This window comes from Castor canadensis, chromosome 4 (assembly GCF_047511655.1).
Source record: "Castor canadensis chromosome 4, mCasCan1.hap1v2, whole genome shotgun sequence".
Classification (NCBI taxonomy): Eukaryota; Metazoa; Chordata; class Mammalia; order Rodentia; family Castoridae; genus Castor; species Castor canadensis.
Window position 1 is genome coordinate 4,849,808 of NC_133389.1, and position 14,935 is coordinate 4,864,742.

Consider the following 14,935-nt stretch of genomic DNA (forward strand, 5'->3'; position numbering starts at 1 on the left):
TGAGTCTTTGTCTGGGTCCCTAACCTGTAGGTCTATTGTTTGGTGCATTCCTCTGCTAACTACCTTTATCCTTGGCTACTGAGAAGAATACTAAGGGCAGATTGGCCTTTCTAAAACTGCTGTCCTGGGGTTGGTCTCAGAAACATGTTCACGGTGGTGGGCCTATGGCTGCCTATGGAACTCATATCTCTGCCTGTTTTTATAGAAGTTGGTGAGAGGAACATGGAGCAGTTCTTTTGAGTTCACGGTATGGAAGATTATTGGGATTCCTATAGCGTCTCATTGGTGGGAGGTAGTGCTTTGAATGGATGTTAATTTTTTTGAGTATTTCCGACCCAAGTATTTCATCTCTAATGTTAAGAAATTTGTGTGTGTGTTTTGTTTTGCTTTTCAGTGCCTATGAGCTGTCTCCTCACAGTCCCTTTTTAGATGACAACCCAGAGTATGGACTGCATGGCTACCAACTCCATATTGACATGCATGGCGGTGGAGTTTTCTACCTATGCAGTACATTTCGCAATCTCTTCACAAAGAAAGGTGAAGTTATTTGAACTCTTGTTTCATTTTGAAGTTACAAGGTTGTAGAGAACAGGGAACCAATTTCTTTGTCTGAGTTAAGAATTGCCTTTCTAACTGTTTATTGTATAATCCATCAACATAGCTATGCTCTTTGACCCTTTCTCATGTTAGAACTTGTGAGATAGCTCAGCCAGAGCAAATCTCCAGCTTCTGGCTCTGTCTCCTTCACCACTCTCACTCTTTACCGTCTGGAGGTGGTCTTAACTCATCTTTTTTTCTGATATTTCCTTCTTACCCACACCTCCCATCTTCCTTCCTTTCTCAGGAATTTGGTAAATGTGCCCACATGGCTAGTGTAGCACCTGTCCGGGATAAGAATTAAGGCAAAACTGTCTTTCTTCTGCATTTACTGCATTAGTGTTTGCCACACCTGCCAAAACTAAGACAGAGGCTTGGGTAGACAAAGAAAAGGAGGTAACTTAAGCTCAGTCAAAGCAAAGAAGGAATGTAAAATGAATTCCCCTATTCTGATCTGTTTCCTTTTGGTATAATTCTTTTGTATCCTCTAAACTTGGTGTTTGGTGTAAAGATGTATGTAGGGTCAAGTTTGTCATTTTTGGTAAGAATGTTTTATTGAGGAAATTATATATACTTCATTTTGCATCATAGTAAGAGGTAATGGTCAAGTTTCCCCACTACTGGTAATGCTGCATTTCATCATTTGGCTAAGAAAATGACCAGTAGATCTCTTCATTGTGAAGGCTTCTTTTCCAAACCTACTGTTCCTCAAAAGTCTTCTACCTCAAGAGCTTGACAGCCATCAGTGGTCCTTGCCTAAATCAACTTGTTTGAGTTTAGAAAATTTTGATTTTTCTAATTATGTCATCATTTTATTAGCTAAGCTTTTGTGAAGCATGTTCTTATCAGTGGGAAAACTATAAAAGTAGAATAAGTGATTAATTCCCATTTAACTACTGATTTTTCAGATTAAGAAAAGGCAGTGTTCTTCCTCTTTTTCATGTTTTGTGTCACTTTGGACTCCTGGATTTTTATTTACTTAATACTCAGTTATAGACATTATTCTTTCTGAAGCTAAAATTGTAAGTGAGATCTACTTGTAGCTTGCTCTGTGCCCTTCAGATGTCCATTAGTCTGGAAGCCTTTTGACTCAGAAGATTCCTAGGTTTTCCTGTGTTTGTTGGCATTTTTATTAGAATTATGTCAAATTTGTACATTGACATGAAGTGATTTGACATTTTGTGTCCAATTGTCTCACCCAAGCATCTGACCTGCCTTTCAATTTGTTCAAAAATATTTTTATGTTTTTTAGTAGTGTTTCAGGATTTTCTTCTTGATAGTTTGACACACTTTTTAAGATTTTTAGTGAGTATTTAATCTTTGTTACTTCTCTTCCATTGTATCTCCTAGTTGCTTTGTAACGTTTATGTGACTTTGGTCTTGGGTGACTTCTGATCTCATAGAATGAATTGGGAAGTATTCCTTTCTCTTGATGTTTTGAAGCCTTTTATATAGATACAGAAATCTGTGAAACTATCAGGGCCTGGAGCTTTCTTTTTGAGAAGGTGTTTAACTACAATTTCAATGTCTTTAATAGTTACAAGGTTGTCTATTTCTTCTTGAATGAGCTTTGCAATTTTGTGTCTTTCAAGGAACTTGTCCATTTTATCTAAGTTGCTGAACGTGTTGGCATAAAGGTTTTCAGGCTAGTCCTTTATTATCTTTTATGTATCTGTGCTCTATAGTGATGCCCTCCGATTCCTTATAGTGGTAATTTGTGCCTTTTTTCCTGATCAGTGTGGCTAGAAGCTCATTAATTTTACTTATCTCGGAGAACCAACTTTTGGTGTCATTGGTATTTCTTTGTTGTGCTTCTGTTTTATATTTGATTTTGCACATAGATTTTTATTCTTTCTACTTTTTCCCACCTTGTAATTTGTTCTTTTTTAGTTTCTTAAAAGCCATTGATTCAAGAACTTTCCTTTTTATAATATAGAGACATTTAATGCTATAAACTTTCACCTAAGTACTACTTTAGTGGCAGCCCACAAATTTTGATGTTTTACTTTTGTTTTTTAAGTCAGGTTTCTATCTCTAAACAAATATCAGGTATAATCAACTTCTAAGGAGAAAAGATTTATTTTGGCTGATTCTTTTAAAGGTTTTAGTTCATAGTTGGTTGCATCATAGATTTCATCAAAGACCCCATTGCTTTTGGGTCTTTGGTGAGGTAGCATATTATGGAGGGAATAAGTGATAGACCAGAACTGTTCACCTCATGGCTGGGAAGTGAAAGAGAGAGACAAAGAGGAAGGGACCCAACTTCCAAATACTCTTTGAGGGAAAGCCTTTGCTTTTGTTATGTGGTTTTAAAGTTAAGATATTTTCTTTCTGTTTCTAGGTTAGTTAGATTTTTAGTACTTTTAAAATTAGAATTGTTTAAAGGAGAGTGATGGAAGGGGTAAATTCAATTATGATATGTTTTATATATTATAAGAACTTTTGTAAATGCCACAATGTACCCCCAGCACAACAATAAAAAAAAACAATATAGAACAGAGAAAAAAGGAAGAATATCAGGAATGGTTGTTAAATGTTATCAAATATGTCTTTGGGAATCTATTGAACTGTTAACGAGTAAATTTCATTAATGTATCTTCTAATAGTAAACACCGAGAAATGGTAAGCTTTTGTACCATGTATGTTTATTTTTAAGCTACTAGTTTCTGTTTCTTTGTCTTTAGTGTTTTTCTATTTTTATCCACAGATGATAGAGTGTTTATAGTTTTATTTTTTTTCTTCTTTTACTGAACCAGTTATAATCAGATTTTCTACTTTGGAGCCTATTTTTGTATTTATATGATTTCCTAGAAAACTTTTTGTTTTCTGTAGGTTTATCTTGATCTTTTTCTATATTCTAAATTGACTGTGTAGATTGTTTCATTTCCATTATCTCTTAAGTTTCCTCAGGTGTTCTTTCTGCTCTGCCCAGTCTTGAACCCTCACAACTAGGAAGGAACTGAAAAGTGCTCTCAGCAAGGCGTGGGTCTGCACTGCCCTGTAGCCTCTGTCCCACATGGCTATTTGTAGATGCTTGCAGTATCTTGGTCTGGTGCCCTACCCCAGGGCAGCTGCCCAATTTGCAAAGTTATGTAATTCTGCTTTTCAGTCATTGACCTCTATTCCATCACATTGGGCCCTGCAGATAAAATCTCATCCTTGGAATCCAGATATATACCATCGTGCTCTAATCCACATCTGTTTACAAATATCTCTGCCCTTGGTGCTAGTGTTGGTAGAGAACTTAGTCTCTGTTCTCCGAGGCACTAACCATCATGTTCTTGGGTGGCCTCCTTACCTCTTTCTGAGTGTTGAATTGGGTATCCAGCCTGTCAGGTCTCACCATGGTAAGAAGCTGGCCTTGGTGATGAGCAAATGAGGCCTGGTGCCCACAGGGAGGGGTTGAGATGGGTGGAGTGGTCCGTAACAGTTCTTTCAGAGCTATCTTTCCCCTTTGAACTTCATGACCCCTACAGTGGCCTGTGGGGTGTCTGCCACCTCTGGCTGGCCCATATGTTGCTGCTGTCCGCTTCTTTGACACTTCCCCTTCCATCCTGCCTGCTCTGCTCCCCTCGCCTTACTCCAGCAGCACTGGCTTCCTCACTGTTCGCTGGCCTTGCCAGGTTTGTGTGTCCTGAGATCCTTGGCTTGCTCCCCCTGTCTGCAGTGTTGTTGCTGCAACAGATCTCTGCATGGGTCACTTTTCTCAGTGAGGCTTTCTCGCTAGATCACATCTGGAAGCTCCTACTCTTCCTACCTCTGTCCTGCCTAGCTGTATTTTTCTCTGTAGCTCAATCTGTCATATTATTCAATCTTATTTATCTATTTCATTATATTTAAGAATAAAAAACTCTACAAGGCGGCATTTTCTCTGTATTGTTCTGGACTGTCTCCCAGAATGGCAGTATCAGCACCTGGTGCACAGTCAACATGCATATCCATATCACATAGAGAATGATGGTGGGTTGCCTGCTTCCAAATGTCCCAAGGCCGAAGGGCTCTTAGAGAAGACACCTTGGGCTGACTACTGAAAGCTCTGTTTTTCTCAGTGAAGGGACTCTCAGCTGCACTGGGCAGCATCAGAAGCTTTTGTGTTTCTCTGTTGCCTCTAGAGGAGGAGGCACAGTCTCAGGGTGTTACAGAGCAGTGCTACAGCCTGGTTACCTTGCTGACCCAGAGTGGTGAGAGCTTGAGCCTGTTATAGAAGACTGTCCTGTTCTCATCCCACTTCTCAGGGACTAACGAGTTCCCAGACTCTGGCCATACCTGGTTCTCTGGCTGCTTCACAGATCCAGAGCAGCTACTGTGGTTCTGTCCCTTGCTTTCTCATTTCCTTTTCTCTTACAAACAGAGGAAGTGTCAGTGTCCCCTTCTTAAGTACTTCACTTGCATCTCTCTCTCTCTCTGGAAGGAAGAAGGTCCCACAAATTTATCTGCAGGCAGAGTAGTTTGTGTCTGTGTACCTGAAGTAGGGTTCTTCACTATACGAATAAAAATTCTCTGTCTCTTCTCTGCATTACAAGGCAAACGTGTGGCACATCTTCTGTTTCTGATCTGACATAGCTAGCAACTAATCTGTAAAAATTGCTTCTAAAACACTATAATTTTGTAACTTTTAAATTTTAAAATATTAGTTTCCCACTGTACAAATATAGAGAGCTCCTTTATTGCTTCTATGTAGAATTCAGTAATTATAATATTTCTCCATATTTGTGTTATCATTCTCTCTTTCTGCATATGTATGTTATATATATGAAGAATTAGCCTAATTGCTGCTGTTCTTTGAGGGTTAGGTCTCTTAGATGCCCAGGTCTGTCTGGGGGAATACCCAGAATTGCAGTGAGGAAGGTCCCTTCTTTCCCTTGCTCTAAACAAATACAGCATAATACTGATCACCTTTTGTAATTTATTCCTTGTACCTAAGATATTCCCTTAATCATGATAGAGATGATAGTAAATGTGTATTTGTGAGCATTTATTATAGGCGCCTATTAAAGTTTCATATCTACATTAGTTTGCATTGTGAGATAGATCCTCTTATCCTTATCATTCCCCCCCCCCAGGAGTCTGTAACTGATAACTTAGTTGCTTCTCTAATCTTGTAAAGCTAGTGCAAGGCAAAGTTCTGGTCTGTGCTTGGGCCCACATGAGTCCAGAACTGAGAGCTAAACCCCTGGCTGTACAGCCTCCTATGTGTGTTTGCATCTCGATGACATGCATTGGGGTATATCTTCTGTACTTGCAGTGGTGGGCGAGGGTGCTTCTGTGCTGATCTCCTGCAGTAACTCAATCCAGCCCCATGTTAACGCTAATCATGAACTCGATCAATAGTTACGTAATTGTTACACGGCGGAGGTTAGGTGAATGAAGGAGCTTGGAAAACTGAGTCAGAGTAATTTGTCTTTTATTTTTTAATGTATTTATTTTTCTCTTTTACTATAAGAAAGCTTTACACAATAAGATGACTGTCCCACATGGACTCAAATGTATTTCCTCTTCATGTGATTCTACAAAGAGTCAGCAGAGGGCACTGTTGCCATCACTGTGTAACATTTTTAAAAAGTCCAACTAGAAAGTCCTGTACAGTTTTTGAGAAACTCTCTTGATTTCTGTGGTATATTATATTTTAGCCATGTCATTGTAGTTGTTAATGAGAGAACTTTGCCCTAGTTCTTTAAAAAGCACTTTCTGTCTTTCTTTCTATGATGTTTATCACCATGTCCCCAGAATTTAGGTTGCCCTATGCTCTGCTTGCTGTCAGTGAAATGTGAGAAACCTGGCCTGACACTAATGAGGAAGTCTTGAAGGAATGTTGGGAAGCCAAAGTGAAGGGGTCAATTTGTTTGGTTCCCTTGTTGGTGAATAGTTACGGAGTGGAGGGACGAATTAGGAAAAGGGGTAGACAAGATTCCTTGCCCTCAAGAGGTGAGATACAGAGACCTTGGTGAGCCAGGCACTGACATGTGATGGTAGGTTGGTGCTAGGAGTTCTTGGAGAGCTCTGGGCTGGGGCACCTGAGAGATTCTGGGGGTGCAGAGAATAAAGTGTGCAGACTCACATGTTTCCAGGTTCAGAGTCATGTTGCAGTAGAAAGGAGAAAACTTTAAACAGGATAGTTTATAAATAGAGCCTGAATTTAGTCATTTTGTAGGACCATTTCCAGCATTCTAGCTATGAATAGGGATTCTATGTATGTTCCACTTTCATTCACAAATTAATTGCAATTCCATTAAAATAATCTCAGTGGGAAGTTACAAAATTTGCAAAGTAAAGTCTAAAATCCAATGCCCTGTATAGCTATCCTTATCTCAACCAGCAAAAACCCTTGTTCCTTCCTATTATTGCTTATACTCTCTCTACAACAAAATTAGAAATAAGGGCAAAATAGTTTCTGCTGGGTATTGACCGGGGGTGGGGGGGGTGGGGGGGGTGGGGAGGAGGGGGGGAGGGAGGGGGCGGAGTGGGTGGTAAGGGAGGGGGTGGGGGCAGGGGGGAGAAATGAACCAAGCCTTGTATGCACATATGAATAATAAAAGAAAAATGAAAAAAAAAAAAAAAGAAAATGAATACATCCTTTCAAAGCTATAAATAATTACAATCATACACTTTGGTATTCAAGGCTATATATTATTTCCCTTATAGAATAATCAATGAATTGTGAAAGAAGTATCACTTCCTTTCAGTTTTCTTAAAAAGTCATTTTATAATATCTTACACAAAAAGAACAAAAAGTTGCATGACAGATATCTATATTAATAAATTTCTGTATTTATTTTAGCACAAGTAAAGTTATCCCCCATCTATCCTAATCCATTCTTTCTCTCTTTTCCAAGAGACACGTCTTGTCTTAAAACTGACATCTCTCTTAAAAAATGTTTTGAAATTTTTTACATGTATGTAAATTTTTTTCATGTATGCATGTGTAAACTACATATTCTATCATTTTTGGTGTTTAATATTACTCCTAACTGGTATCTCTTCTGAACTTGATATTTTACAACTTTATTGTGTATTTACATTGCATTTTGAGGTATAATGATATCGTTACATCCAAATAGCATTCATTCACTTTAATTTCTAAATTCTACTATTTCAATGTATACATAAATCTGAAACAAAGTTATCTGTATTTTATTGTATTAGAAGCAGAGCTGTAATGAACAACCTTGTCATTATATGCACATGTATGAGAGTTTCTCAAGAAAGACATCTAGCATTGGCTGCTGGGTCTAGGGTGTGTTTCTCTTTGCCTATATTGATTTGCCTTCCCATCAGTATGTAAATGGCATGTCTTTTCCCCACATCTTCCCAGTTGTTGGCGTGATAGGATACTGTGAATGGACTCCCACTGTCATTTGATTTATCACTTTCTTAAATACAAAGTGAGCTTAACACATAAAAAAAATAAAATCCACTTTAAAACACACACATGTATATGGAATGACTGAGAAAATTTGTTTTTAAATTTGGAGTTAGTCTAATCTTTTCTATATATGATGTGAGTATAGACTATAGGAAAACAATAAAATAAAAAAACAGGGAGTCAGCACAAAATTTAAGAAATAGACTCATTGTCATGACCTTTGAAGCCATCTGTGTGTGCCTTGCTGCTGTCATCTGCCTCTCCTGCCAGAGGGGGCCACTATTTGTATTATGTTGAGTTAATTGTTCTCTTGTCTTCTCTCTACTTTTTTTGTAATTAAACTTCTTTGTATTATAAAGTGACACACAAATATATGTATAAACAAGATTATTATAAAGCAGACACCTATGTGACCACCATCCAGCTCATGATTAAGTTTTAAAAAGGAACAGTAAGAGGAGACGTGTAGCAAATGTTAGACACTCTCTAAAACTCCATGACCAAAGAAGTATGGTATCATTGAAGGAATAGAAATACAGGTGAATTGGGTGGGTGCGAAATATCTCTGCACATCTTTTGTAGCTCCAGATTCTTTTGTCAGATTAGTTTATATACCTAAATCCTTATCCACGTTCTGATAAGCATTGCACCTATAGAAAGCAGTTATTAGCTATTATAACTAGTTATGCCACGGTATGTTGTATATCTGGGTATATCTTCATCCTTTAAAGGATATGTATTTCTTTAGAGTGTTAGTATAGAATGCATGATGTGGAATAAAAGTATCTCTAGAGTTAACTATGCAAGGAATGCAACTAATATTCAAAGATTTATGATTTGTTTATTTTCAGACAGAACAGTCCCAATGAAGTATTCAGAATAAGTTCTAGCAATTTGATGCTCTCTACCTCTTGGCCACAATATTTTCTCTGAACAAAATATGCCTTCTTTCTATTAACTGTCTCATGTACTTTGCTACACGATTCTTTGAATTTTTTTGTTTTACAGTATGTGTTAGTAAAAACAAATCAGAAGTCCCTAGTTGGCTCTTAGTGGCTAGGATCAGATTCTTGAGTCCCAGAGCCAGGGACTCACAGCAGTGTTGGCTCAGTGATGAGCCCCCTGAGATGAGCATTGCCTTAATGGCTGATAGGCCTCCAACAGAGTATCTCTGGGCAGAACCATTCCACCCATTGTGAGACTATAGCTGTTGCTCCTGGTTTTGACTTCCAATGCATCTCCAGCAGCCCAGCTCCCAGATGAACGCTGAGTCCTTCTGTGCTGTTCACCTGTCACTGCCTTCTCAGATCAGAAAGTGTTCTATTTTGCGTGGTCCTCTCATTTCATGAAAACATCACTCACATTTCTGGGCGTTACTCTCCCTCTGTACAAAACTGTTTGGGGATAGGTTTTTCTGCCTCTCAGCTCTACTTGAAAATGAATAACCACAGGGGTGTTCTTTTTTCTTCCTCAGTGGTTTGACTGCCTCTTTTTGGAACTCTGCCATATTTCTTCCCCAAGGAACTGGGAAGTTTTCTTTTTTTAATATTATTATGTGTTTTGCCACTTTGTCTAGTCATACCCATATTGAAAGTTTTTTTTTTAAAGAGATCTATGTAGTCTCTTTTCAAAGATCTCTGAACCTGCACATACTTTTGCCTATTTCTTTGTGTATTGTCTGTGAAATTAAGCAAAAAGAAAGATTAGAAGAGGAAATATTTTGCTACCTGAATTGGATTTATGAGAGGCAAGAGGAAGAGAGGGAGAAACAAAAAAGAAAACACGGAAAGAATTATTTCTATTTAAACCTCAAGATGAGCTTATAAAAGCATCTTATGATTTTTCCTATATGCAATTTGTTTTCTGTTCCTTTGGAAATATCAATGGGCTGTTGGAATCAGGTCCCCAAGATCAGCCTCAAAGTTCAGTGATTCAATAGGAGGACTTACAGAACTTAGGATATAGATAAGTTGATGGCGAAAGGTTTTTACGATGAAAGGATACAACGCAAAATCAGCAGAGAGGAAGGGTGCATCAGGAGAAATCCAGAGGGAACTAGCATGTGTTCCCAGGAGTCCTCTCCTTGTGGAGTTACACTGATTTACCTGGTTCCTCCAGGAAGGAGTTGTAACCACATGTGTGAAATGCTATTAGCTCTAATTAGAGCTCATTAGAGAGTCAGCACCAAGGTTTTTTTGGGGGACTAGTCATGTAGACATCCACTACCTAGTTATATCACTTTTCTAGACTCCCAGAAGGAAAGAGGATGCTCTGCATAAACCACATGTTATAAACAGTTTTGGCACAGTGAACCACCCTTATCAGGGAGGTTCACTAAACTCCAAGTTCCCAGGTGTCCAATGGCCAACTTTGCCAGCATATCTTGTGAAGAATAGACAAACTCAGGCCTGCTATATTAGTTTTTTCCTGCACAACTTTCTATTACCATTTTGAAGAGATTATGGTGTAGCCTAGTGAAGAGAGGAAATAGTCCAGTTGTGTCTTTGAAGTGTAAATGGAGCTTGCCAAAGGGCCTGATCAGCAATGCAAAGTATAAAGGAATGTATATTTATTTGATCTTAGTATCAAGCTAATTATTATCAATTTTCAGAAGCTGAAGGAAAAACATTTTGCACAGTATAGTATATTGTAGTCTTTTATCAGTATTCAGAGGAATAGTCATAAAGAAGCAGAGGAAAGTCATTTTAAATAGCAAAGTATGCTATTCTCATCATTTGACTTTTTAAAAATTATGCTTTGCTTTTTGGAGCAGTTTTAGATACACAGCAAAACTGGGAGGAAGTACAGAGATTTTTTCATACCTACATCCTTTGCCACAAATGCAGGGGATTTAACGTTTCATCCGAATAGAACATGTGTTACAAGTGATGAACACACATTGGACACACACATTGGACCATAGTTATAGCAGTAGGGTTCACTCTTGACATTGTATATTTTATGGATTTGGACACATTTTAATGGCATGTGTCCACCATTATAGTATTATTCATAGTAATATTACTACCTTAAAAGTCTTCCGTATTCCACCTTTCAGTGCCGGCAACCACTGATGTTTTTATTGTCTCCGTATTTGTGCCTTTTCCAGATTGTATACTGTAGGAATCATATATAGTACATAGGCTTTCAGATTTTCTTCTTTCAATTAGTAATATGCCTTTAAGTTTTCTCTATGTCTTTTTATGTCTTGATAGCTCATTTCATTTTAGGACTTAATAATATTCCATTGTCTAGATATATTACAGTTTATTTTTTTCCTTTCATCTGATGAAGGATGCCTTGGTTAGTTCCAGGTTTGGACAATTTTGACTAAAAGTACTATAAACATGTATATGGCTTTGATAAAGACATAAGTTTTCAAGTCCTTTGAATAAATACCACTGAGCACAATTGCTGGATTATATGGTAAGAGTGTCTTTACTTTTATAAGAAATTGCCAAACTGTCTTTCAGTATGGTTGTACTATTTTGCATTCCCACCAGCAATGAATGACAATTCCTATTGCTTCACATGCTGACCAGCATTTGGTATTTCAGTGTTTTGGGTTTTGCACATTCTTTCAAATTCTTCTATATTTTCTGCATAGATGATCATGTCATCTATGAACAGAGTTTTGTTTTCCCAATCAGGATGTCTTTTGCTATAGTTTGAATATGGAAAGTCCCCGAAGGTCCATGGGATAAAGCCTTGGTCACCAGTTTGGGACATTTGGGAAGTATTGGAAGCTTTTAAGAGGTGGAGCCAATGGGAGGTCTTTAGTTTACTGGAGGCATACTTTTGAAGGGGTTAGTGGACTTCAACCTCTTCTTTCTCTCTTTTACTTCCTGGCCAAGAGGCCTTGATCCTCTCCGTGGCACCTACCACATTGTGCTATCTTGCCACAAGGCCAAAAGTGATTGCATGGACTGAAACCTTCAAAATTATGAGTCAAAATAAACCTTTTCTCTTTATAAGTTGATTATCACAGGCACTTGTTAATAGTGATAGAAAGCTAACACATCCTTTCTTCCCCTTTTCTTATTTTAGTTAAGACATCCAGTACAACAGTGTTGCAAAGCAGCAGCAAGAGGGGGCATCCTTTTTCTTGATTTTAGTGGGAAAGCTTTGAGTTTCTTTCTCATCATAAAGTATGATGTAGACTATAGATTTTTTTTACACATTTTTTTTTTATCAGTTGAGGAACATCCCTTCTATTCCTAGCTTACTGAGAGTCTTTAAATCATGCATGGGTTTGATTTTGTCACATTTCTCTGCAAGTATTGGTACAATTATGTGATTTTTTTTCTTTGGCTTGATGGTGTGGTAGATTAATTGGTTTTTGGATGTTGAACCAGCCTTTAATGCTTGGAATAAATTCAATTTTGTCAAAATTTTTAATATTTTTTGCATTGTTGAATTTGTATTTGCTTATATTTTATTGAGGATTTTTGCATCTATGTTCATGAGAGGTACTGGTCTGTATTTTCATACAGTGTTTTTTGTTTCAAAATTAGGGTTATACTGGCCTGAGAGAATGGGTTAGAAAATATCTCTCTGCTTCCATCTTTTGAAAGAGATTATAGAGAACTGGTATATTTCTTTCTTAAATATTTGGTAGAATTAATGAACCCTTTTGACAGTGAACCCTTTTGGGCCTTGTGCTTTCTGTTTTGGAAGATTACTAATTATTTGTTCAGTCTCTTTAATAGACTCAGGCCTAATCAAATTGTCTATGTCTTTTTATGTAAATTTTGGCAGAGAATGTCTTTCAAAGAATTGATCGGTTTCATCTAGGTTATCAAATTTATTCATAGTATTCCTTTACTATCTTTTTAATGTACATTGGAATGTACTACTGATCCCTTTTTCACCTTGTTTTTATGTAATTTGTGTACCCTCTTCTTTTCATAGTTTGACTGGCTAGACATGTTGAACCCCCTTCTCATTTCTTTTATTGAATTGATTCTTTCTCTAATTTTTGATTCTTGCTCTAGTTTTTATTTCTTTTTTCTCCTTATATTGGATTTAATTTAACTTTCTTTTTGTAGTTTTCTAGGGTATGGAAGCTTAGTTAAATTGATTTCAGATTTTTCTTCATTTTCTAATATATGCATCTAATACTATAAATTTCCATCTAAGCCCCACTTGTACCGTATCCCACAAATTTTGGTAAGTTGTGCTCTCATTGTCATAAATATTTAAAAATTTCTCTTGAGATTTATTATTTGACCCACATGTTATTTAAAAGTGAGTTTTTAATTACCAAGTCCTTTGAAATTTTCCTGATGAGTTTTTATTTTGGATTTCTAGTTTAATTCCATTGTAGTATGTAATATTCCATTGTAGTCACCATGTGATTTGAGTTTTTTTTCATTTGGTAAGGCATATTTATGGTTTATCCATGATGTGGTCTTAGTGAATGTTCTATGTGAGCATGAGAATAATGTGCACTTTGCTGTTGGTGGATGAAGTACTTAGTCTACAGATGTTCAACTGGATATAATTCCAGTTGATTCATGCCATTATTGTGTTCTTCTATGTTCTCCTTACTGATTTTCTGCCTGCTGGATCTGTTTCTGATAGAGAATTGTTGAAGTCGTTAGCACTGTAGTAGATTCATTTATTTATCCTGCAGGTCTGTAGCTTCTGCATATATATTTTGATGCTATTTTTTAGACACTTGCACATTGAGTGTTGTTATGTCTTCTTGGAGAGTTGATCCTTACATCATTACCTGATGCCCTTCTTTATCCCTGATAACTTTCCTTTCTCTGAAGTCTGCTCCATCTGAAATTAATATAACTACTTCTGCTTTCTTTTGATTAGCGTTGGCAGAATGTACTTTCTACCTCCATTTGCCTTTAATCTATGTGTCTTTACATTTCAAGTAGTTTTCTTGTAGACAACATAGAGTTGGATTTTGTTTTCATCCAATCTGACAATCTCTATCTGCTAGTATACTTCGACCACCAATGTTAAACTGATAGGTGTATGAATATCTACCATATTTGGTATCATTTTCTATTTGTTACCCTTGCTCTTTGTTCCTCTTTTTGCCTTTTATCATTTTAATTAAGCATTTTGTACGATTTTCTTTTCTTTCATAGCATATCTGTCCTTTATTTTTTCGTTGTTGCCCTGGAATTTATGATATACAATTATAAATAACCAAAGTCCACTTTCAAATAACATAACGCCTCATGAGTAGTACATGTACCTTATAATAACAAAATAATCACAAATCTGCCCACTTGTTCCTTATGTCTTTGCTTTCATTTATTTCACTTATACATAAGCACACAATATATGTATGCATACATATTTGAACATAATGTTTTTATTATTTTGAACTCATTATGAATAAGAAAAGTGATTTCACTGTCACTTATTTCTTCTTCAGGAGTTTCTGACTCATATCATTTTCCTTCTCACTAGAGTTTCTTTCAACATTTTAACATTTCTTGCAATACAGATCTGGTGGTAACAGATTCTCCTTTTTTTTGTTTGTTTGAGAAAGGCTTTATTTCTCTTTCACTTTTGAAGTGTATATTTCACAAGGAACAGAATTCTAGGTTGACTTTTTTCTTCTCTCAACATGTGACACTTTAAATATTTCACTCAATTTTTCTTCTTTCTTGAGTGGTTTCTGAGAAAAAGTCAGATGTAATTCTTATCTTTGTTCCTTTATTGGTAAGTTCTTCCTTTTTTTTTTTTAATTCTGTCTTCTTTCAGGATTCTTTATCTTTGATTTTACGGGTGTGTGTGTATTGGGGGGAGGGATATTTATCTTGCCTTTTTCTCTGGGCTTCTTTGAGCTGTAGTTTGAGAAACATTCTCAGTCATTGTTTTAAAGTTTTCTTCTATTCCTTTCTCTATTTTCCTTTTTGTATTTTCATTATACATCTGTTATACCTTTTGTTAATTGTGTCACAGATTTTTCATATTCTGAAGTTTTTACCCTACTCTTTTTTTTCC

The 14,935-nt window shown here is 36.7% G+C and overlaps 1 protein-coding gene across 2 annotated transcripts in view; it reads left to right on the plus strand.

Annotated features, from left to right (window-relative positions):
• Fbxo15 (F-box protein 15) overlaps positions 1–14,935 on the plus strand; it is a 51,870-nt gene that overhangs the window by 21,818 nt on the left and 15,117 nt on the right. For both annotated transcript variants that reach the window (XM_020182304.2, XM_074069643.1), the window contains exon 8: positions 395–537. In XM_020182304.2, coding sequence (XP_020037893.2) covers positions 395–537 — 143 coding nt within the window. The remainder of the gene's footprint in view (positions 1–394; positions 538–14,935) is intronic.